Source organism: Erinaceus europaeus, chromosome 6 (assembly GCF_950295315.1).
Source record: "Erinaceus europaeus chromosome 6, mEriEur2.1, whole genome shotgun sequence".
NCBI lineage: Eukaryota > Metazoa > Chordata > Mammalia > Eulipotyphla > Erinaceidae > Erinaceus > Erinaceus europaeus.
The window spans coordinates 6,366,353-6,388,782 of NC_080167.1; the positions used below are offsets into that span (position 1 = coordinate 6,366,353).

The following is a 22,430-nucleotide window of genomic DNA, read 5'->3' on the forward strand; positions in this document are numbered from 1 at the left end:
GAAAGCTTGATCCCTCAGAGTTTGATCCCTGGCACCCTTCCCCCCCACCTCCAAAAAAAAAAAAAAAACAGGACAATGGAAACTACTAGAAGTCACTCCAGTTTTAAAGCTCTGCTGGTTAACAGCACAGCGGCCACTTCTTTGCGAGCTCTGGGTAACAAAGGGCCTTCAGTTTGCAAAAAGAACTGGGTACACATTTGCCATTTGGCCTTTTCCTCTCATTTCATTCATCTAACAGATAATTTATAAGATGCCTATTCTGGGTTAGATGCTACACAAAACACTGAGAATACAATGCATCTGGGGTCAGCCTTCACACAATGATTTCTTGTTAGTGAGTGCCTGGGGTTGAGTCTTCTCTGAAGCTTTTTTTCCTTGCTCTTCACACCGACACTTGTGATGTTAGACACCCTATGCTCGCTCTTACGACCTGGGCTACACTAAGCATTTTATACAGTTACCTCATCATCCTCACAATGGCTCGGTAGCCAATGGCTAAGTCTTCCTTTTTAAAAAATATTTATTTATTCCCTTTTGTTGCCCTTGTTGTTTTACTGTAGTTATTCTTGCTGTCATCGTCATTGTTGGGTAGGACAAACAGAAATGGAGAGAGGAGGGGAAGACAGAGAGGGGGAGAGAAAGACAGACACCTGCAGACCTGCTTCACCGCCTGTGAAGCGACTCTCCTGCAGGTGGGGAGCCGGGGACTCAAACAGGGATCCTTACGTCGGTCCTTGCGCTTCACACGTCTTCCTTTTATAGAGAGGAAACTGGCTTAAAGAAGCCAGTGATTTGTCCAAGGTCACCCACTCATAGGTGGCACCCATGAAACTGGATAACTTAGAGGAAATGTATCATCACATGGCTGAGTGCAGAGTCAGGGTTTTTTTTTTTTTTTTTTTTTGCCTCCAGGGTTATCGCTGGGGCTCAGTTCCTGCACTACGAATCCACTGCTCCTGGAGGCTATTTTTCCCATTTTGTTGCCCTTGTTGTTATTGTTATTGCTGTTGTTGTTGTTGGACAGAAGAAAGAAATCGAGAGAGGAAGGGAAGAGAGAGGGGAAGAGAAAGACGGATACCTGCAGACCTGCTTCACTGCTTGTGAAGTGGTCCCCCTGTAGATGGTAGACCACTTACACTGGTCCTTGTGCTTCGTGCCATGTGTGCTTAAACATGGCCTCAGCTTTTAAGGAACTGTAAAGGTGATACATACCTTCCTTCCGTTAGTGGAAAAAAGTGCAAGCCCGTTTGGATAGAGCAGTGGAGGAGTTCTGATGGTTGATTATTTCCATTTTGAGGGGATGACAAAAGGAGGGCCTCAGGTAAGAACAATCATATGGGGAGTCGGGCGGTAGAGCAGCAAGTTGACACACACAGCTTGAAGAGCAAGGACCAGCCGAAGGATCTCAGTTCGAGCCCCCAGCTCCCCACCTGCAGGGGAGTCACTTCACAGGCAGTGAAGCAGGTCTGCAGGTGTCTATCTTTCTCCCCCTGTCTGTCTTCCCCTCCTCTCTCCATTTCTCTCTGTTCTATCCAACAACAACATCAATGGCAACGATAACAATAACGATAACAACAAGGGCAATAAAAATGGGGGAAAAAATGGCTTCCGGGAGCAGTGGATTCATAGTGCAGGCACCGAGCCCTAGCAATAACCCTGAAGGCAAAAAAAATAAATAAATAAACAATCAAATGAGTACCAAAGGTTAGAAATGGGTTCTTTTTTTTTATTGATTCATGATAAATTATAGGAGAGAGAGAGAGAGAGAAAGAACCAGATATCACTCTGGTACATGTGCTGCTGGGGATTGAACTCAGGACCTCATGCTTAAGAGTCCAATGCCTTATCCACTGCACCACCTCCCGGACCACTAGAGCTGGGTTCTAAATGTGTCTTTTTTAAAAAAATATTTATTTTTTATTCCCTTTTGTTGCCCTTGTTGTTTTATTGTTGTAGTTACTATTGATGTCGTCATTGTTGGATAGGACAGAAAGAAATGGAGAGAGGAGGGGAAGACAGAGGGAGAGAGAAAGACAGACACCTGCAGACCTGCTTCACCGCCGGTAAAGCGACTCCCCTGCAGGTGGGGAGCCGGGGGCTCGAACCGGGATCCTTAAACCGATCCTTGCGCTTTGTGCCACCTGAGCTTAACCCGCTGCGCTACCGCCTAAAAGTGTCTTTTAACATACAATTTTTTTTCATTTTTTCATTACCTTAAGGATTGGGAGAAAATAAATTCCTTTAACAGCCGTTTAAAGAAAGACTTTCTCTATTCTATATGAGAGAGCAAGTCAGAGCACCACTCCTGCCTGTACATGTGCCAAGAAGGGAACTTGGAGGCTCAGGCATGCAAGTCCTGCTCTCTACCGGGTGAACCACCTTCTCCCCCCCCACCCCCCCCACACACTTATGCCCTTAAATAACATTCCTATGGGTGTCGGTGACTGAAAACAATTCCGGAAACACTAATACAATGCCTGGGGTATATATTGACTGAGGAATATACTAAATTATTAGGGATATACTAAATTATCTGAACTGCCAGTCCTGATCCTGGGATCACACCCTAACAGCCACAGTATTTTAGCAGCGTTTTAGCACCTGACGCATACTCACTAAATAATCTTTCAGGAAGGTTTCTAGGCAAACGCTAGAAGAAGCAGGCGAGCGAAAAACTAGGGATCCACCGTTACCTTTGGGGGAGGTCACGTGGCCCTGGCGTCCACCTGTGTCCATCCACGACCGGGTTTTTGGACTGATGTCGGAGCTGGAAACTTGATTGGCGGGTGCACGGGCACGTGGCCCTAGGTTCCTCTTTTCTATTGGTGAGTAGCGACCTGGCCCCCCAGGTTCAGGCCCCGCCTCCCGGGTGTTGGAACTGCGCAGACGCAGTGGGCGATAAGGAAGACAGCGGGCCGAGCTCGCAGGGTCCAGTGGCGCTGGATGCTCTTCTGCGGGACCAGAGCCCGACTGGAAGGACCGTGGGCGGCTCAGGCGTAAAAAGAGAGCGAACCCAGGTGGTTGTGGCCGGACTCGTCCTTACACGCCTGCACCCCAGCTCCCCGCGTGTTTCGGGTTAAGATTTCCTCCCTTGTGTGGTCCCTCCATTGAAGGGGACCTAGAGGAGGTCTGGTCACGAAAGGCAAGAGGATTCGAGGTAGCCGAGGCCCTCGGGCGCCCCAAGTCCAAATTTGTGTCCCCAGCCTATGCTCCCGCCAGCAAAAGGCAAGGCGAGCGGGTTTGCAGTCTCTGCATTGGGAATACTCTTCCTGCTTGGCGAGCTGCTGCTGCTGCTGCTGCTGCTGCTGCTGCTGCTGCTGCTGCTGCTGCTGCTGCTGCTGCTGCTGCTGCTGCTGCTGCTGCTGCTGCTGCTGCTGCTGCTGCTGCTGCTGCTGCTGCTGCTGCTGCTTTTTCTTCCTCCTCCTCCCCCCCTCTCCCTCCCCTCCCCCTCCTTCTCCTCCCTCTTCCTGCTTGGCGAGCTTCTTCTTCTTTCCCTTCTCCATCTTCTTCTTGGCTAAACACAGCCAGAAATTGAGAGGGCAGGGGGTGATAGGGAAAGAGACAGAGAGACACCTGCAGCACTACTTCACCACTCGTGAAGCTTTATCCTCTGCAGGTGAGGCCAGGGGCTTGAACTTGGGCCCTTGCGCTCTGTAACATGTGCGCTCAACCAGGTGAACCACCACCACTCAGCCCCAAGAGCCCCCTGTTCTTTCTTGACCCGACATGGCTCTTCTGGAACTCCCTTGAACCAAGCCTTCATTCCCTCCCCTTTCAACGGACAATTGCTCAGCTACCGCACCGGTTTTTGTTGTTGTTGTTGTTTTCCTTGTTTATGAGATTGTTTTCCCCCTTTTGTTGCCCTTGTTTTATCATTGTTATTATTATTGATGTTGTTGTTGTTGGATAGGACAGAGAGAAATGGAGAGAGGAGGGAAGACAGAGAAGGGGAGAGAAAGACAGACATCTGCAGACCTGCTTCACCGCCTGTGAAGCGACTCCCCTGCAGGTGGGGAGCCGGGGGCTTGAACTGGGATCCTTAGGCCATAAAGTTTATTTTTGTAGACCAATAGCTGGAGTTGAGCTGTACTTTGGTTAAAAAAAAAAAAATTAAGAGTTTAGAAAGCAAGAATGTAAAGGAAGGAGACCATAAGAAGCTTCTGTTTCAGGAAATAGTAAGTTGCTCTGAGACAGATTTTTTTTTTTGAGAATTCTATCTCAGGAGGAAATATGAACAATACAAACATTCCTACGGCCCTCAAGTCTTGGTTTCTTAAACCTGGCACTCAGATTGTGCCATTGTGTCAGTCTTAACAGGTGAAGAGAAAGCCTGCCTTCACTCCCTAATCTGCTCCTACCACATTCTAACCATTCCTGGTCTCCTTGGCCTGTGTAAACTACTGGCTTCTACTTCAGGCTAACATTTTTTAAAATATATTTTTATTATCTTTATTTATTTTTTGGAGACAGCCAGAAATTGAAGGGGGAGATGTTGCTGAGGAAGAGAGACACCTGCAGCATTTCTTCACCACTTGTGAAGCTTTGCCCTGCAGGTGGGGACTGGGGACTTGAACCTGGGTCCTTGCATTTTATACCATGTGTGCTCAACCAGGTGTACCCCCACCGGGCCACCAGGCTGACTTTTTTTTTTTTTTTTTTTTTTTACCTCCAGGGTTATCACTGGAGCTTGGTGCCTGCACTATGAATTCACTGCTCCTGGTGGCCATCTTTTCCCATTGTTGTTGTTACCATTATTGATGTTGTTGCTGCTGCTGTTCTTGGATAAGACAGAGAAAAATTAAGGATCCTAGTTCAAGCCCCTGGCTTCCCACCTGCAGGGGAGTCCTTTCACAAGCAGTGAAGCAGGTGTGCAGGTGTCTATCTTTCTCTCCCCCTCTCTGTCCTCCCCTCCTCTATTTCTCACTGTCCTATCCAACAATAAAGACATCAATAACAACAATAATAACTACAACAATGAAAAACAAGGGCAACAAAAGGGAAAATAAATATAAATAAAATTAAATTTAAAAAGACAGTAAAAAATTGAGAGAGAGAAGAGGGAAAACAGAGAGGGGGAAAGACATTTGCAGACCTGCTTCACCGCTTGCAAAACAACCAACCTCCCTGCAGGTGGGGAGCTGGGAGTTCAAACCAGGATCCTTCACACCATGTGTACTTAAGCTGTTGTGCCACTGCCTGGCCCCCCTTTTTTGCCTCCAGGGTTATTGCTGGGGCTCAGTGCCTGTACCATGAATCCACAGCTCCTGGAGGCCATTTTTCCCCTTTTTGTTGCCCTTGTTGTTGTAGCCTTGTGGTTATTGTTCTTGTTGATGTCATCGTTGTTGGATAGGACAGAGAGAAATGGAGAGAGGAGGGGAAGACAGAGAGGGGGAGAGAAAGATAGACACCTGCAGACCTGCTTCACCGCCTATGAAGCGACTCCCCTGCAGGTGGGGAACCAGGGGCTCTAACTGGGATCCTCACACTGGTCCTTGCGCTTAACCTGCTGTGCTATACCGCCCAATGCCCCAGGTTGACTTTTTAAAGGGTTGGGGAGCCAGTGCAGTGATAATGTACCAGACCTAACATTCAAAATGTCCCATGTTCAGCCCCTGTACCATCAACACCCAGAGCTGTGTGATGTCTGGGCTAAATGTATACATATTTATTTACTCATTTATTTTACAAAGTGGAAAGGCCAGAGCATCACTCTGGCATATGCAGTGCTGGGGATCAAACTTGGGACCTCATATGTGCAAGTCTTGCATTCTACTGCCGTGCCACCTCCCAGACCCCTAACTTTTATTATTTTTTCTAATGCAACTCTGGGCCCAGTCATGTGCAACACTGTCAGATGTGCTTTTTAAAAATTCTTTCAGAAGTAGGGAGAAGAGCAGACATATCACAGCACCACTCTGACATCCCTGGAGTGCCCCCATGATACACCTGTGTGGTCTTGGGGAGGAGGTGCTTGAGCCCAGAATTTTTTTTTTTTATATTTATTTATTCCCTTTTGTGGCCCTTGTTTGTTTGTTTTTTACAAGACTTGATATCTTCTTTTTTATTATTTATATACATTTTTGTCTCCAGGGTTATTGCTGGGGCTCAGTGCCTGCACCATGAATCCACTGCTCCTGGAGGCCATTCTTCCCCCTTTTTTGCCCTTGTTGTTGTTCCCTTGTTTTTATTTTAATTGTTGTAGTTATTATTGATGTCATTGTTGTTGGATAGAACAGAGAGAAATGGAGAGAGGAGGGGAAGACAGAGAGGGGGAGAGAAAGACAGACACCTGCAGACCAGCTTCACTGCCTATGAAGGGACTCCCCTGCAGGTGGGGAGCCGGGGGCTCAAACCAGGATCCTTACGCCGGTCAGTCCTTGCACTTCGCGCCATGTGCACTAAAACCCCCTGTGCTACTGCCCAACTCCTGAGCCCAGAATCTTGGTTTGTTTTTTTTTTCTTTTTTTTTAAGGAATTTTGAACAATGAAGGGATTTTGTAAATATGTAATGAAGCACCCTCCCCTCCTCCCCACCTCCCTTACTCCCCTCCTGCCCTCTCCTTGCCCTTGCCTTCTCCCTTCCTCTCCCCCTCCCTTCCCTCTCCTCTCCCTTCCTGCCCCCTTCCCTTCTTTTCTCCCTTCCCTCCCCCCCCCCCAGCCCAGAATCTTTATTCAGGGTAAGACACATGCTCTATTAGGTCAGCTATCTCCTGGCCCCAGGCTGAAGCTCTTGTAACCACAGTCACTGAAGGAGCAGTCCTAGCTCTGGAACTACGTAATGTGATCCTAGGAAAGTCTAGATCTTGCTTTCCTCAAAGATAAAGAGAGGGTGATAGTACACATGTGCTCTCATCGTTATTTTCATATCGCTGGCAGTTTCTGGCAGAGAATAAGATGGTGAGGTAAACAGCACATCTCCCCACCTGCAGGGGAGTCGCTTCACAGGCAGTGAAGCAGGTCTGCAGGTGTCTGTCTTTCTCTCCCCTTCTCTATCTTCCCCTCCTCTCTGTCCTATCCAATAACAGTGACATCAATAACAACAACAATAATAACTACAACAATAAAACAAGAGCAACAACAGGGATTAAATATTTTTTTTAAAAAAAGAGCACAGCTTGGGGAGTCGGGCTGTAGCACAGCGGGTTAAGCGCAGGTGGCGCAAAGCACAAGGACCGGCATAAGGATCCCGGTTCGAACCCAGCTCCCCACCTGCAGGGGAGTCGCTTCACAGGCGGTGAAGCAGGTCTGCAGGTGTCTATCTTTCTCTCCTCCTCTCTGTCTTCCCCTCCCTCTCTCCATTTCTCTCTGTCCTATCCAACAATGACAACAACAATAATAACTACAACAATAAAACAACAAGGGCAACAAAGGGAATAAATAAATAAAATAAATATTAAAAAAAAGAGCACAGCTTGATTAGTTACTTGAGGGCAAGAGGTTGTATCTTTATAGCCTTAATGCATGAATAAAGTGTCTGTCAGTAACCATCGATGAGATTTGTGTCAAAGAATGGCTTGAGACTCAGGAGTCAGATGTCAGTTTAATTTTTGACACACTGACCTTGAGTAACCAGAAAATCTAGTTCAAAGCGCATTAGAAGGGAGTTGGGCGGTAGCACAGTGGGTTAGGGTTAAGTGCACGTGGCGCAAAGCGCAAGGACCCATGTAAGGATCCCAGTTTGAGCCCCCAGCTCCCCACATGCAGGGGAGTTGCTGCATAGGCGGTGAAGCAGGTCTGCAGGTGTTTATCTTTCTTTCCCCCTCTCTGTCTTCCTCTCCTTTCTCCATTTCTCTCTGTCCTATCTATCAACGACATCAATAACAACAATAATAAAAAACAAGGACAACAAAAGGGAAAATAAATAAATATTTTTAAAAAGTTTAAGTTGGGGGGAGGACATGGACAGAATATTTACCACAGAAGAGATACAAAAGGCCGAGAAACACATGAAAAAAATGCTCCAAGTCTCTGATTGTCAGAAAAATGCAAATAAAGACAACAAGATACCACTTCACTCCTGTGAGAATGTCATACATCAGAAAAGGTAACAGCAGCAAATGCTGGAGAGGCTGTGGGGTCAAAGGAACCCTCCTACACTGCTGGTGGGAATGTCAATGGGTCCAGCCTCTGTGGAGAACAGTCTGGAGAACTCTCAGAAGGCTAGAAATGGACCTACCTTATGACCCTGCAATTCCTCTCCAGGGGATAGATCCTAGGGAACCCAAAACATCCATCCAAAAAGATCTGTGTACACATATGTTCTTGGCAGTACAATTTGTAATAGCCAAAACCTGGAAACAACCCAGGTGTCCAACAACAGATGAGTGGCTGAGCAAGTTGCGGTCTATATACACAATGGAATACTACTCAGTTGTAAAAAATGTTGACTTCACCGTTTTCAGCCAATCTTGGATGGACCTTGAAAAAATCATGTTGAGTGAAATAAGTCAGAAACAGAAGGATGAATATGGGATGATCTCACTCTCAGGCAGAAGTTGACAAACAAGATCAGAAAAGAAAACACAAGTAGAACCTGAAATGGAATTGGCATATCGCACCAAAGTAAAAGACTCTGGGGTGGGTGGGTGGGGAGAATACAGGTCCATGAAGGATTCAGAGGATGTAGTGGGGGTTGTATTGTTATATGGGAAACTGGGGAATGTTATGAGTATACAAACATTGTACTTACTGTTGAATGTAAAACATTAATTCCCCAATTTAAAAAAAAAAAAAGTTTAAGTTAAAAAAAAGCGTATTAGAAGCAGTCAGGGGGAGTCGGGCGGTAGTGCAGCAGGTTAAGCCCAGGTGGCGCAAAGCACAAGGACCGGCGTAAGAATCCCATTTCAAGCCCCCGGCTCCCCACCTTCAGGGGAGTCGCTTCACAGGCGGTGAAGCAAGTTTGCAGGTGTCTGTCTTTCTCTCCCCATCTTCCTTCCCTCTCTCCATTTCTCTCTGTCCTATCCAACAACGACATCAATGATAAATACAACATTTTAAAAGAACAAGAGCAACAAAAGGGAATAAATAAATATTTTTTAAAAAAATGTTTAAAAAAAAAAGCTAACATGGCAACAGAACCTCAGAGGCAAAAAATAAAAAAAAAAAAAGCAGTCAGGGTGGCTCAGCAAATAGAAAGAGCCTAGTTCAGGGGCTGGGCGGTAGTACAACAGGTTAAACGCAGGTGGCGCAAAGTGCAAGGACCGACATAAGGATCCCAGTTTGAGCCCCGGCTCCCCACCTGCAGGGGAGTCACTTCACAGGCGATGAAGCAGGTCTGCAGGTGTCTATCTTTCTCTCCCCCTGTCTTCCCCTCCTCTCTCCATTTCTCTCTGTCCTATCCAACAACGATATTCATAACTACAACAACAATAAAAAAATAAAAAGAAAAAAGAAAGAGCCTAGGTCTAATAAGGATCAGGCCCTGGGCTCAGTACCACATATAATAGATTTTTTAATCTTGAGGATCCCCTCTGCCAAAAAAAAAAAAAGTATGAGATTTATAGTCTTGCACCTTAGATAAACAACTGAGCACAGCTGTAGTTGTGCAAGTGAAAAGAACTGTTTTCAAAATCCATGACTATCCCAGTTAACTGGACTTTGCTTCCTAGGCAGGTGCAGGATGAACACATACTGCTTGCTCTCATTTTAGACAAAAGATTAACCGGAATAGGCTGCTATTCTCCTGTCTGCTTCACTTTTTGATGAGAACCTGCAGAAAGCTTTAGCCCAGTGCAGATTCTTCTGGCAAAAGCAGTAATCAAACAAGCCTTGCTGCTTTCCTGGGCAGAAGCACATCAATTTAAGAGGTCACTGGGGAATTGACTGATTCCTCTCTGCAGACCAGGTTCAATGCAGATTCTTATCCTGGTTGCTGACAACAAGCTGTAGTCCTTAGAGAACCATGACAGAAAGCCCCACACACTCTTAGTTGCTTAAAAAGATAATATGGGGCTGGGAAAATAGCATAATGATTATGCAAAAAGACTTTTGTGACTGTAGCAGGTTCAGGTTCAGTCTCCAGCACCACCATCAGCCAGAGCTGAACAATGATATATATATATATATATATATATATATATATATATATATATATATATTCAGGATGTGGCACAGTGGACACAAGTATGAGGTCCTGAGTCTGATCCCCAGCAGCACATGAACCAGAGTGATACCTGGTTCTTGCTGTCTCTCTCCTTCTATCTTTCTCGTTAGTAAATGTTTTTTAAAAGGAAAAAGAAAAAAAGAAGATAAGCTCAGTTCACACATGTTATTGGAAAATTAGTCATTTATTCCTTGATTAGTAAAAAAAAAAACAGTGCTCATCTTATTAAAAAAAGAGGTACATCAATGCTTCCAGTAGAGACACTTAACTGTTTGGATTTAAAATCAGATCCTGCCCTTCTTTTGCCGTCAGCATTGGTGAGATACTCAGGTTAGCCATCCAGAAACCATTCTGGTTGACGTGCTTCTCAGATCACTTCTACCTGATGAGATAAAAAGGGCCCTGAGGTGCTGTTTTAAAAATGTCTTTCTTGGAGATCAAATTTCATCAGCCTGAAGACCTTGAACTTCATTGGTTCTGAAACCAGCCCTGTGCTGTGGAGACAGGCTGGCAGAGATGTTGGTTTGCTGCCCTCTGCAGGTTGCACTTAGGTTGCACTTCCATTCCTTGGAGCAGCTGCCGAGGAAGGAGTCCTTTGGGATCTGAAAACAAGTTAATGACTTTATAAACTCAGTGTGGGGTGGGGCAAATGACTCCTCTCTCAGTTTCTCTCTGTTGGACCCCCAGAAGCTGCTGTCTCCACAGAAGTGTTTACCTGTGACAACAGGATTCCAGTAGAGGTCACAGCTTCGGACTCAGGACCCGCAGGCCCGGTCAGCGGGGGTCTATCAAAGGCAGCAGCTCCCCACAGCGAGAGTCCAGTTTCAGACATGCCAAATGGTCTGAGCGCGTAGGCCCGATGTTCAGGATGGCGATGGGCAGCTTCCTCTCCTGGGCAGTGATGATAAACCGGTAGCCAGAGTACACCTGGCCGGGGAGAAGAAGACCCAGGAAGAGCTTGCAGGATGGAGGAAGGGAACAAGCAGCCAGGAAGCCCCTCCCTCCAGCGGAGGCAGTGCCCACCCAGACCAGGCTCTGTACCTGCAAGGAGGAGCCCACCACCAGGAGAGAGTCAGCCTCCTGGACTCGCCTGCGCACAAAGTCCACCTTGTCGCGGTGCACTGTGTCCCCAAAGAAGACGACGTCTGGTTTCAGGGGGCCTCCGCAGCGAGCACAAGATGCCACCTGAAAGCTCTGGACCTGATCTTCCGAGAGGAAGATATCGCCATCAGGAGCCAGCCCGTGGGCCTCGGCGCTCCAAGTGGGGTTCAGGACCTCAAAGCGCTCCTGCAGCAGCCCTCGAGGGGTCTGGTCCCCACAGTCCAAACAGAGGACTCTGCAACCCAAGAGAAGCCAGTGAACAAGCTGTTGGGGGGAGAGCTGTCCTCCCAGCCATCTCCAGCGCTCTGACGTTCTCCCCACTCCTGTAGTCCACCCCACCCTCCATTGTGGGAGTACTTTCTAGCGACCTCTCTCATCACCACCATTTCCCACCCTGCTCCACTGCCAGCCTTCTAGAACACTGAATGTGTCTTCCTGGCTTCTACTCACTCACATTTTTTTCAATCTTTATTTATTTATTACTAGAGAGAAATGGAGAGGGGAGGGGAGATAGAGGGAGAGAGACAGAGAGAGACGCCTGCAGTCCTGCTTCACCACTTATGATGCTTCCCCTCATGCAGGTGGGGACCAAGGGCTTGAACCTGAGCCCTTGCACACTGTAATATGTGTGTTTAACCAGGTGCTCCACTGCCTGCCCCCCCCAACTCCCTTTTAAAAAAAAAGACTTTTTGGAGGTCGGGTGGTGGCGCACCTACTTGATCATACATGTTACAGTGCACAAGGACCCAGGTTCAAGTCCTCAGTCCCTACCTGCAGGGGGAATCTTCACAAGTAGGGAAGCGGGGCTTCAGGTGTCTGTGTCTCTCCCTCTTATCACGACCTCCTCCTGATTTCTGGCTGTCTCTATCTAGTAAGTCTCTATCTAATAACAAAATATTTTTTTAAAATCAATTAAAAGGGAGTTGGGCGGTAGTGCAACAGGTTAAGCGCACATGGCACAAAGCCCAAGGACCAGTGTAAAGATCCCGGTTCAAACCCCCAGCTCCCCACTTGCAGGAGAGTCACTTCTCAAGCAGTGAAGCAGGTGTCTGTCTTTCTCTCCCCCTCTGTCTTCCTCTCCTCTCTCCATTTCTCTTTGCCCTATCCAACAATGATGACAACAGTAACAACTACAATAATAAAACAACAAAGGCAACAAAAGGAAATAAATATTTTTTTAAAAGCAATAACAAAGACTTTTTGGCAGGGGTAGGTAGCATAATGGTTATACAGACTCTCTCATGCCTGAGGCTCCGAAGTCCCAGGTTCAGTCCCCTGCATCACCATAAGCCAGAGCTGAACAGTTCTCTGGTTTAAAAAAAAAAAAAAAAGTCTCAAAAAATTTAAAAAGGGAGTCGGCAGTAGCGCAGCGGGTTAAGAGCACATGGCGCAAAGCACAAGGACCGGCATAAAGATCCCGGTTCGAGCTCCCAGCTCCCCACCTGCAGGGGAGTCGCTTTACAGGCGGTGAAGCAGGTCTGCAGGTGTCTGTCTTTCTCTCCCCCTCTCTGTCTTCCCCTCCTCTCTCCATTTCTCTCTGTTCCTGTCAAACAACAATACTAACAACAAATAATAACAGCAACATTAAAAACAAGGGCAACAAAAGGGAAAAATAGCCTCCAGGAGCAGTGGATTCGTAATGCCGGCACAGAGCCCCAGCGAGAACCCTGGAGGCATATATATATCTTGGTACCTCAGCCATCATTCTGTTACCCTGTCTGGGCCCGTCCAGCTGGCCTCCTAGTCACTCTCTAATCCTGTCTACCCTTCCTATTTTTATTCTTCTGTTTTCTCACTCAGAAACCACTAATGACTAGTTGGGCTCTCCCAACAGATCCAAACTATGCCGCCTGGCTTTCAGGGCATCCATGACTTAGGGTGAGCTCCTCAGACAATCTGATGTCATCCTGTTATCCACAGGGGCCAAACCAGACTCCTTCAGATCCCCCAAATCCTGTCTACTTAGACCAGTGCACCGCTCCATCTCGGTTGTTCTTGTTTTTAAATTTAGGGGGGGGGTTTGTTTGTATTTTTTTGGTTTTTGGTACTTTTTGCCTCCAGGGTTATCACTGGGGCTCAGTGCCCACACTACAAATCCACCGCTCCTGGAGGCGATTTTTTTTTTTCCATTTCTGTTGCCCTTGTTATTATTATTGTTGCCAATGTTTTTATTGTTGTTATATAGGACAGAGAGAAATGGAGAGAGGAGGGGAAGACAGAGAGGGGGAGAGAAAGATAAACATTGCAGACCTGCTTCACCGCTTGTGAAGCAACAACCCCTAGACACACAGGTGGGGAAGTAGAGGCTCGAACCGGATTCTTAAGTTGGTCCTTGTGCTTTGCGCCATATGCACTTAACCAGCTGTACTACCACCCAGCCCCCTAAATTTGTTTTTTATTTATTTATTTATTTATTTTTCCTTTTGTTGCCCTTGTTGTTTTTTTCCCGTTTTTTTTTTTTGTTGTTGTTGTTGTACTTATTATTATTTCTTTTTTTATATAGGACAGAGAGAAATGGAGAGAGGAAAGAAAGACAGAGAGGGAGAGAAAGACAGACACCTGCAAACCTGCTTCACCGCCAGTGAAGCGACTCCCCTGCAGGTAGGGAGCCCTTGTTTTTTTAATTCCCTTTTGTTACCCTTTTTTTTTTTAATTGTTGTAGTTATTGTTGTTACTGATGTTGTTGTTGTTGGATAAGACAGAGAGAAATGGAGAGAGGAGGGGAAGACAGAGAGGGGGAGAGAAACACAGACACCTGCAGACCTGCTTTACCGCTTATGGAGCGACTCCCCTACAGGTGGGGAGCTGAGAGCTCGAACCTGGATCCTTAACGGTCCTTACGCTTTGCGCCACATGCGCATAACCCACTGCGCTACCGCCCGACTCCCCCTTGTCTCTTGTATTGTTGTAGTTGTTGATGTCGTTGTTGGACAGGACAGAGAGAAATGGAGAGAGGAGGGAAGACAGAGAGGGGGGAGAGAAAGACAGACACCTGCAGACCTGCTTCACCGCCTGTGAAGCGACTCCCCTGCAGGTGGGGAGCCGGGGGCTCGAACTGGAATCCTTACGCCAGTCTTTGTGCTTTGCGCCACATGCGCTTAACCCACTGCGCTACCACCCGACTTCCTAAATTTAGTTTTTAAATGAGATGCCTGGCATCAACTCAGAGGCACACACGGGGATACACTTACTGCTGAACCTCCTCTCCATTTAGAAAACTCCTTCCCACTTTGCCTAGCCTGACGGAGCCGGTGGGCAGGAGATAGCACACCTAGTGGAGTACACGCCTTGCCAAGAAGGAGGCCGTGAGTTTGGGTCACGGTACCACGTACGAGTGAGATGGAGGATGGAGAGGGCATCTTACCTGTCTCTCCTTCTTCCCTCTTTTTTTTTTTCCTACTTTCCTCTCTACATCTTTCTCTAAAATAAGAATTAAGATGGGGCTGGGGGAGTCGGGCTGTAGCACAGCGGGTTAAGCGCAGGTGGCGCAAAGCACAAGGACCGGCATAAGGATCCCGGTTCCAACCCCGGCTCCCCACCTGCAGGGGAGTCGCTGCACAGGCGGTGAAGCAGGTCTGCAGGTGTCTGTCTTTCTATCTCTCTGTCTTCCCCTCCCTCTCTCCATTTCTCTCTGTCCTGTCCAACAACGACAACAACAATAATAACTACAACAATAAAACAACAAGGGCAACAAAAGGAAATAAATAAAATAAATATTTTTAAAAAAAAAAAGATGGAGGGAGTCGGGCTGTAGCGCAGCGGGTTAAGCGCAGGTGGCGCAAAGCACAAGGACCGGCGTAAGGATCCCGGTTTGAACCCCGGCTCCCCACCTGCAGGGGAGTCGCTTCACAGGCGGTGAAGCAGGTCTGCAGGTGTCTGTCTTTCTCTCCTCCTCTCTGTCTTCCCCTCCTCTCTCCATTTCTCTCTGTCCTATCCAACAACGACAACAACAATAATAGCTACAACAATAAAAAAAAAAAAGATGGGGCTGGGTGGTGGTGCACCTGGTTGAATGCACACATTACAGTGCACAAGGACCTAGGTTCAAACCCCCAGACTCCCCAGCAGAGGGGAAGCTTCTTGAGTGGTGAAGCGGTGCTGTTAGTCTCTCTCTCTCTCTCCCTATCTTTCTCTTTCCTCTCAATCTCTCTGTCTCTAGCCAAAGTAAATAAATAAAAATATTAAAATAAGAATTAAGGGATGGCAGCATGGGAAGTATGTCAGTGGCTGAAGCATCGGGCCTCTCAGGCACGAGATCCTGAGTTTGATCCCTGGCTTTGCCATGTGCCAGTGACACTCAGGGTCTCCCCTTTTCCCTCTTTCTTTTACTAAACAGATAAAAAATTTTATGATTTTATTTTTTTATTAATGAGAAATACAGGAGGAGAGATTAAAAAAGAACCAGACATCACTCTGACATGTGTGCTGCCAGGGATTAAACTCAGGACCTCATGGCTGAGTGTCCAGTGCTTTATCCACTGAACCACCTCCAGACCACAATAAATAAATTTAACTAAGAGACTATAGCTCAAACTGGTAAGAGTGCAAAACCTGCATCATTCCTGAGGTTCCTGGTTTCATTCCCAGCATGACATGTACTGGAGCACTGGAGCGGTGTTCTGGCTTCTCTCATGTGAAACTATCATCATGATTTCTTTCTTTCTTTTTTTTTTTTTTTTGCCACTAGAGTAATCACTGGGACTCAGTGTCTGTATAATGACTCCACCACTCCTGGTGGTCTCTTCTCCTTCCTTCTCCTCCTCTTCCTCCTCTTCCTCCTCCTCCTCCTTCTTCTTTTTCTTATATAGAGAAGGAGAGACATCTACAGCACTGCTCCACCACTCATGACACTTATCCCCTGCAGGTGGAGACCAGGGGATTGAACCTTGGCTCTCGAACATGATGACCTGTTTATTCTATGAGGTGTGTCACTGTCCAGCCTCAAATCTTTTTCAAAGATTTAGGCCAGAGAGATAGCATAGTGGTTGTGCACAGGACTTTCATGCCTGAGGCTCAAAGGTCCCAGGTTCAATCCCCAGTACCATCATAAGCTAGAGCTAAGCAGTGTTCTGGTAAGATAGATAGACAGACAGACAGATGATAGATAGACAGATGAAAAAGATAAGAGGGGTGTGGTAGAGAGGATAATGGTTATATAAAGAGACTCTTGCCTGAGACTCCCAAGTCCCAGGTCCTAGCCCCCAAACCACCATAAGCCACAGCTAAACAGTGCTCTGGTAATAATAATAATAATATAAGAGAGAGAAGGGGACCAGGTGGTGGGTGGTGGTGCACCTGACTGACTGCACATGTTACAGTGTACAAGGACGGGAGTTCAAGCCCCCAGTCTCCCATGCAGGGGGGAAAGCTTTGCAAGTGGTGAAGCAGTGCTGCAGGTGTCTCTACCTCTCTCCCTCTCTACCTGTTCTCTCTCAATTTCTGGCTGTCTATATCAATCAATAAAGATGATTAAGGGAGTCGGGCTGTAGCGCAGCGGGTTAAGTGCAGGTGGCGCAAAGCACAAGGACCGGCATAAGGATCCCGGTTCGAACCCCCGGCTCCCCACCTGCAGAGGAGTCCCTTCACAAGGGGTGAAGCAGGTCTGCAGGTGTCTATCTTTCTCTCTTCCTCTCTGTCTTCCTCTCCTCTCTCCATTTCTCTCTGTCCTATCCAGCAACGACGACAACAATAAAAAGAAACAAGGGCAACAAAAGGGAATAAATAAATAAATGAGTAAATTTAAAGAAAAAGATAATTAAGAAGAAAGAAAAAAGTTTGAAAAGAGAAGAGAAAAACGAATAAACCAATGAGAGGAAATAACCAGAGCACTGCTTAGCTCTGGCTGATAACGGTGGCTGACATTAAACCTAGGATCCTCAGGTCTCAGACATGAAAGTCCTATGCACTGTGCGATCTCCCTGGCCAAAATATTAAAAAGTAAAATAAGAATGTGGAGAATTGCCACAGAGAGACCAGTCAGTGGCGATATCCTGCACAACTAGCACTCAGATCCTTCCCAGGCACCACATTTAAAGAGGTGGAGGCGGTCGGCAGAGGACAAGAGCCGAGGCCCTGCGAGACCACCTCCGTGCTGCCCAGCTGGCCATCCTGCACCTGTTCATGCAGCCGTGGAGCTCCGTCAGGCGCTGGCTCCCTGCCTTGGTGTGCAAGGCGTCCACGTTCTGCGTCACCAGCCAGTACAACTTCCCGTGCCGCTCCCAGCTGCTCAGTGCCTGGTGTGCAGAGTTGGGCAAGTGGGACGAGAAGCGAGGCCAGCCCACGAAGTTCCTGGCCCAGTACTGCTGGCGGACGGGCGCGCTGCTAATGAAGTCCCGGTGCTGGATGGGTCTGCGGTCCGTGCGAGCATAAAGGCCCACCTTCTCCGACCTGTAGTCTGGGATCCCCGACTCGGTAGACACGCCTGCCCCGGTCATCACCAGGAGTCTCTTGGAAAGACTGATGAAGCGCTGCAGTTCTCTAACCTTCTCAGGGTCCAGCGGAGGGCTCTGTGGCACAAAGAGCCCCGTGGAACACTGCTGGCTATGTGTCACCGCCAGGCGTCCTTTCCCCTGCTTGAAACCCAGGCCCAAACTCAGCCTCATTCTAGGGAGAAAGAAAGGTAACACAGTGGTTATGTTAAGACGTTCATGCCTGGCTGGGAGTATGGATCGACCCCGGCTCCCCACCTGCAGGGGAGTCACTTCATGGGCGGTGAAGCAGGTCTGCAGGTGTCTATCTTTCTCTCCCCCTCTCTTTGTCTTCCCCTCCTCTCTCCATTTCTCTCTGTCCTATCCAACAACAAAGCAACGTCAACAATGGCAATAATAACCGCAACGAGGCTGCAACAACTAGGGCAAAAAAAAGTAGGGAAAAAGGCCTCCAAGAGCGGTGGATTCATGGTGTAGGCACGGAGCGCAGCAATAACCCTGGAGGAAAAAAAAAATGACAAAAACTCTCTTCCCAGATCCAGTTTTCTGGTCCGTTTTCCAGCCATGACATCATCTCCTCAGACAATAACTTAGATCCACCTGCATATCAAATGTCAGGCTCAGGACAAAACAAACAACAAAAAAAGTGGGTTGGGGAGCTAAAGAGTGGCTAAAGACTTTCTTCTATTTATTTATTTATGTATATGCCCCCCCACCTTTTCTTGCCCTTGTTAGGTTTTATTGTTATGGTTATTAATGTCGTCGTTGTTGGATAGGACAGAGAGAAATGGAGAGAGGAGGGGAAGACAGAGAGGGGGAGAGAAAGACAGACACCTGCTTCACCGCCTGTGAAGCAGAGAGCTGAGGGCTCAAACCAGGGTCCTTATGCCGGTCTGCCAGGCTAGCGTGGGGCGCGTACTCTCTGGGTTGAAGAGAACTGACCGGAACCAGCTACTCAGCAGCTACTAGGCTGCTACTCACTCAGCGATGATGCGTGAGAGATGACCCAGGAACAGAGCTGAGCACTGTTCAGCTCAGGCTTATGGTGGGTGGTGCAGGGGATTGAACCTGGGAATTTAGAGCCTCAGGCATGAGAGTCTGTTTGCATAACCATTATGCTATCTACCCTCTGCTGCTTCAATTCTTTATTGATCAGAAAGCCAAGCTTTTAAAAGTCGAACCTGGAAGTGGCAACTCGGAAACAGAAATGGCTTGACAATACCATACAAGATTAGGAAAGAGGTGGAGAAAGCCAAAGGGGGCTGGGAAAGTCATGAATTTCCTTAGCAACTGTTAGGAAGGTTTTAACTGGTAGGATTAATAGTATCCTGTATGCAGGGAGGGTCTTGAGGGTAGAAAGAAGACAGATCAAAGCAATGGAATGGGTGGGGAAATAGGGGGGGATCTTTCAGGCATAACAATGATGATGTAGATAATAAGGGAGCAGGCCACAGTATCAGGAATGTGGGATGCTTTGTGATGCAGGGAGTCTGATAAGATGAGGCAAACCTTGGGGGGTCTCGTGTCCCTCCTCACTCACTCAATAGAGAGAGGGAGACTGACAGGATATTATTATTGCCTCAGCAATAAGCCTGGAAGCAAAAATAAAAAGAGAAAGAAGACATTGCAGCTTCCGAAGTTTTCCCCTACAGGTGGAGACAGGGCTTGAACCTGGGTCCTTGCCTTGTAACAAGTGTGCTCTGCCAGGTGCACCACCACCCAGCCCCCCAGACATCCCCATGTTTATCACTGAAATCAGACACATGCACGCCTTTACTCGTCCCATATTCAATTACCTTCAAGTGCAAACTGCACTAGAACACCCAGACCCATCAAGATGTTCTACTGGGGTGGGGAAAACAGCACAATGGTTATGCTAACTGACTCTCATGCCTGAGGCTCCTAAGTCCCAGGTTCAATCCCCTCCACCGCACCCCCCTCACCCCCACCACCCCCACCATAAACCAGAGCTGAGCAGTGCTCTGGTGTTTCTGTGTGTCTCTCTGTGTGTGTGTGTCTCTCTGCATCTCTCTCTCAATAAATACATAAATAAAGGGGGTGGGGCGGTGGCGCACTGGGTTGAGAGCATGTGGCACGAAGCGCAGGGACCAGCGTAAGGATCCCAGTTCGAGCCCCCGGCTCCCCACCTGCAGGGGAGTCGCTTCACAGGCGGTGAAGCAGGTCTGCAGGTGTCTGTCTTTCTCTCCCCCTCTCTGTCTTCCCCTCCTCTCTCCATCTCTCTCTGTCCTGTCCAACAACAACGACATCAGTAACAGTCACAATAATAACTATAACAAAACAAGGACAACAAAAGGGAATAAACACATAAATATTAATAAAATAAAGACAGGAGAAATCCCTCGCAAGGACCCACAACTTGTAGCCGGGAGCCCTTATACTGAGCACTTACTTCTCGCAGCTTCCGAGACCTGCGGCTCTCAGCTGGGGCGACCTGGGTGCACTTGCATTCTGGGAAATGGAGTTCGAGATACTGACAGTGCAGGAGAAACTACAAAGCCCATTATGCCTTGACTTTGACCATTTAAGGGACCCAGGTTATTCAACAGCGCCCCTGTCGGCACTTCCTGTTCCTGATCAGATCAAAATGTTGTTTTTTGTTGTTAATATTTATTTATTTATTTCCTTTTGTTGCCCTTGTTGTTTTTCATTGTTGTTGTAGTTATTATTGTTGTTGTTGTTGGATAGGACAGAAGGAAATGGAGAGAGGAGGGGAAGACAGAGACGGGGAAAGACAGACACCTGCAGACCTGTTTCACCGCCTGTGAAGCGACTCCCCTGCAGGTGGGGAGCTGGGGCCTCGAACCGGTATCCTTGCGGGTGTCCTTGTGGTTTGTGCCACCTGCGTTTAACCCGCTGAGCTACAGCCCGACTCCCCATGTTTTGGTTTTTTTAAGATTTTATTTATTTGGGCGGAGGGTAGATAGCATAATGGTTATGCAAACAGACTCTCATGCCTGAGGCTCCAAAGCCCCAGGTTCAATCCCCAGCACCACCATAAGCCAGAGCTGAACAGTGTTCTGGTTAAAGAAAAAAAAAAAAAAAAGATTTTATTTATTTATGACAAAGATAGGAGGAGAAAGAACCAGACATCATCACTCTGGTACATATGCTGCTATTTTTAAACATATTTATTTATTTATTTATTTATTTATTAATGAGAAAGAACTAGACATCATCACTCTGGTACATATGCTGCCAGAGATAGAACTCGGGACCTCATGCTTGAGAGTCCAAAGCTTTCCCACTGCGCCACCTCCCAGACCACCAGATTAAAAAATTAATTTGCTCTCACTTAAGCTAACACATTGACATCTCTGAGAAATGGTTAATTTTGGACATCACTGTCTTGAATATAAAATAGTGCATCCAGTGGTCTTGGAGGTGGCACAGTGGATAAAGCAAGCATGAGGCCCCAAGTTCAATCCCAGGCAGCACATGTACCACAGTGATGTCTGGTTCTTTCTCTTTCTCATCCTATCTTTCTCATTAATAAATAAATATGTTTAAAAATAATAATCAAAATAAAATAGTGCATCCAAACAGAGCTAATTTAAGAATTCATTCATCCTGTGGTCTGGGAAGTGGCACAATGGATACAGCACTGGACTCTCAAGCATGAGGTCCTTCCCTGGCAACACATGTACCAGAGTGATGTCTGCTTCTTTCTCTCTCTCCTCCTATCTTTCTCATTAATAAATTTTAAAAAATTAAAAAGAATTCATTCATCCTGTTAATGTCCATGTCCAGTGGAGAAGCAATTACAGAAGCCAGGCCTTCCACCTTCTGCACCCCATAAAGATCTTTGGTCCATACTCCCAGAGGGATAAAGAACAGGGAAACTTACAAAGGAAGGGATGGGATATGGAACTCTGGTGGTGGGAATTGTATGGAACGATATCCCTCTTTTTTTTTTTTTTTTTAAGAATTTATTTATTTATTCATGAGAAAGATAGGAGGAGAGAAAGAACTAGCCATCACTCTGGTACATATGCTGCCGGGGATTGAACTCAGGACCTCATGCTTGAGAGTCTAGTGCCTTAGCCACTGCGCTACCTCCGGACCACGGAACTGTATCCCTCTTATACCATGGTCTTGTCCATCATTATTGAATCACTAATTTTAAAAAAGGATTAACTCATTTCTTCTAAATTTATTTTAATCAGAGATACAAATAGAGAGGGATCCGGGAGGTGGCACACCAGGTTAAGCGCACATAGTGCTAAGTGCAAAGACCCACTCAAGGATCCGAGTTGAAGTCCCAGCTCTCTACCTGCAGGAGAGTCGCTTCACAAGCGACGAAGTAGGTCTGCAGATATCTATCTTTATCTCTCCCCCTTTTTTTTTTAACAAGAGCACTGTTCAGCTCTGGCTTATGGTGGTGAGGGGGATTGAACCTGGGACTTTGGAGCCTCAGGCATGAGAGTCAGTTTGCATAGCCATTTATACTGTCTACCCTCCGCCCTCTCCCTCCCTTTCTATCTACCCCACCCTTCTCAATTTCTCTCTGTCCTATCCAATAAAATGGAAAAAATAACCACCAGGAGCAGAGGATTTGTAGTGCCAGCACCAAACCCCAGCGATAACCCTGGGGAAAAAAAGGATAGTGAGAGAGACCAGAGCACTATTCAGTGTATGGTGGTGTTGGGGACTGAACCTGGTACCTCAATGCCTCGAGCATAGAAGTCCTTTCCATAACCATTATGCTGTCTCCCCAGCCAATGGCTGACATTTTAAGAAAGTTATTAATTTTGGAGTCCGGTGGTAGCGCAGCAGGTTAA

The 22,430-nt window shown here is 47.1% G+C and overlaps 1 protein-coding gene and 2 long non-coding RNA genes across 3 annotated transcripts in view; 1 reads left to right on the forward strand and 2 right to left on the reverse strand.

Moving 5' to 3' along the window:
• The window catches only part of LOC132539072 (uncharacterized), a 53,191-nt gene extending 50,250 nt beyond the window's left edge, over positions 1–2,941 (reverse strand). The window contains exon 1 of the long non-coding RNA XR_009550371.1: positions 2,694–2,941. This is a non-coding gene — a long non-coding RNA (uncharacterized LOC132539072). The remainder of the gene's footprint in view (positions 1–2,693) is intronic.
• LOC132539073 (uncharacterized) lies at positions 2,931–17,321 on the forward strand. The gene is made up of 3 exons (XR_009550372.1): positions 2,931–3,017; positions 16,068–16,126; positions 17,224–17,321. It is a non-coding gene; the product is annotated as an uncharacterized LOC132539073 (long non-coding RNA).
• On the reverse strand, positions 10,155–17,816 carry SIRT4 (sirtuin 4). The gene is made up of 5 exons (XM_060192964.1): positions 17,318–17,816; positions 11,144–11,438; positions 10,818–11,029; positions 10,429–10,704; positions 10,155–10,398 (listed from the first exon to the last, which is right to left on the reverse strand). Exons 1-3 carry the CDS (start codon positions 17,803–17,805, stop codon positions 10,877–10,879), a joined length of 936 nt encoding a protein of 311 aa, XP_060048947.1. The 5' UTR covers positions 17,806–17,816; the 3' UTR covers positions 10,155–10,398; positions 10,429–10,704; positions 10,818–10,876.
• Between the last annotated feature and the right edge of the window lie 4,614 nt (positions 17,817–22,430).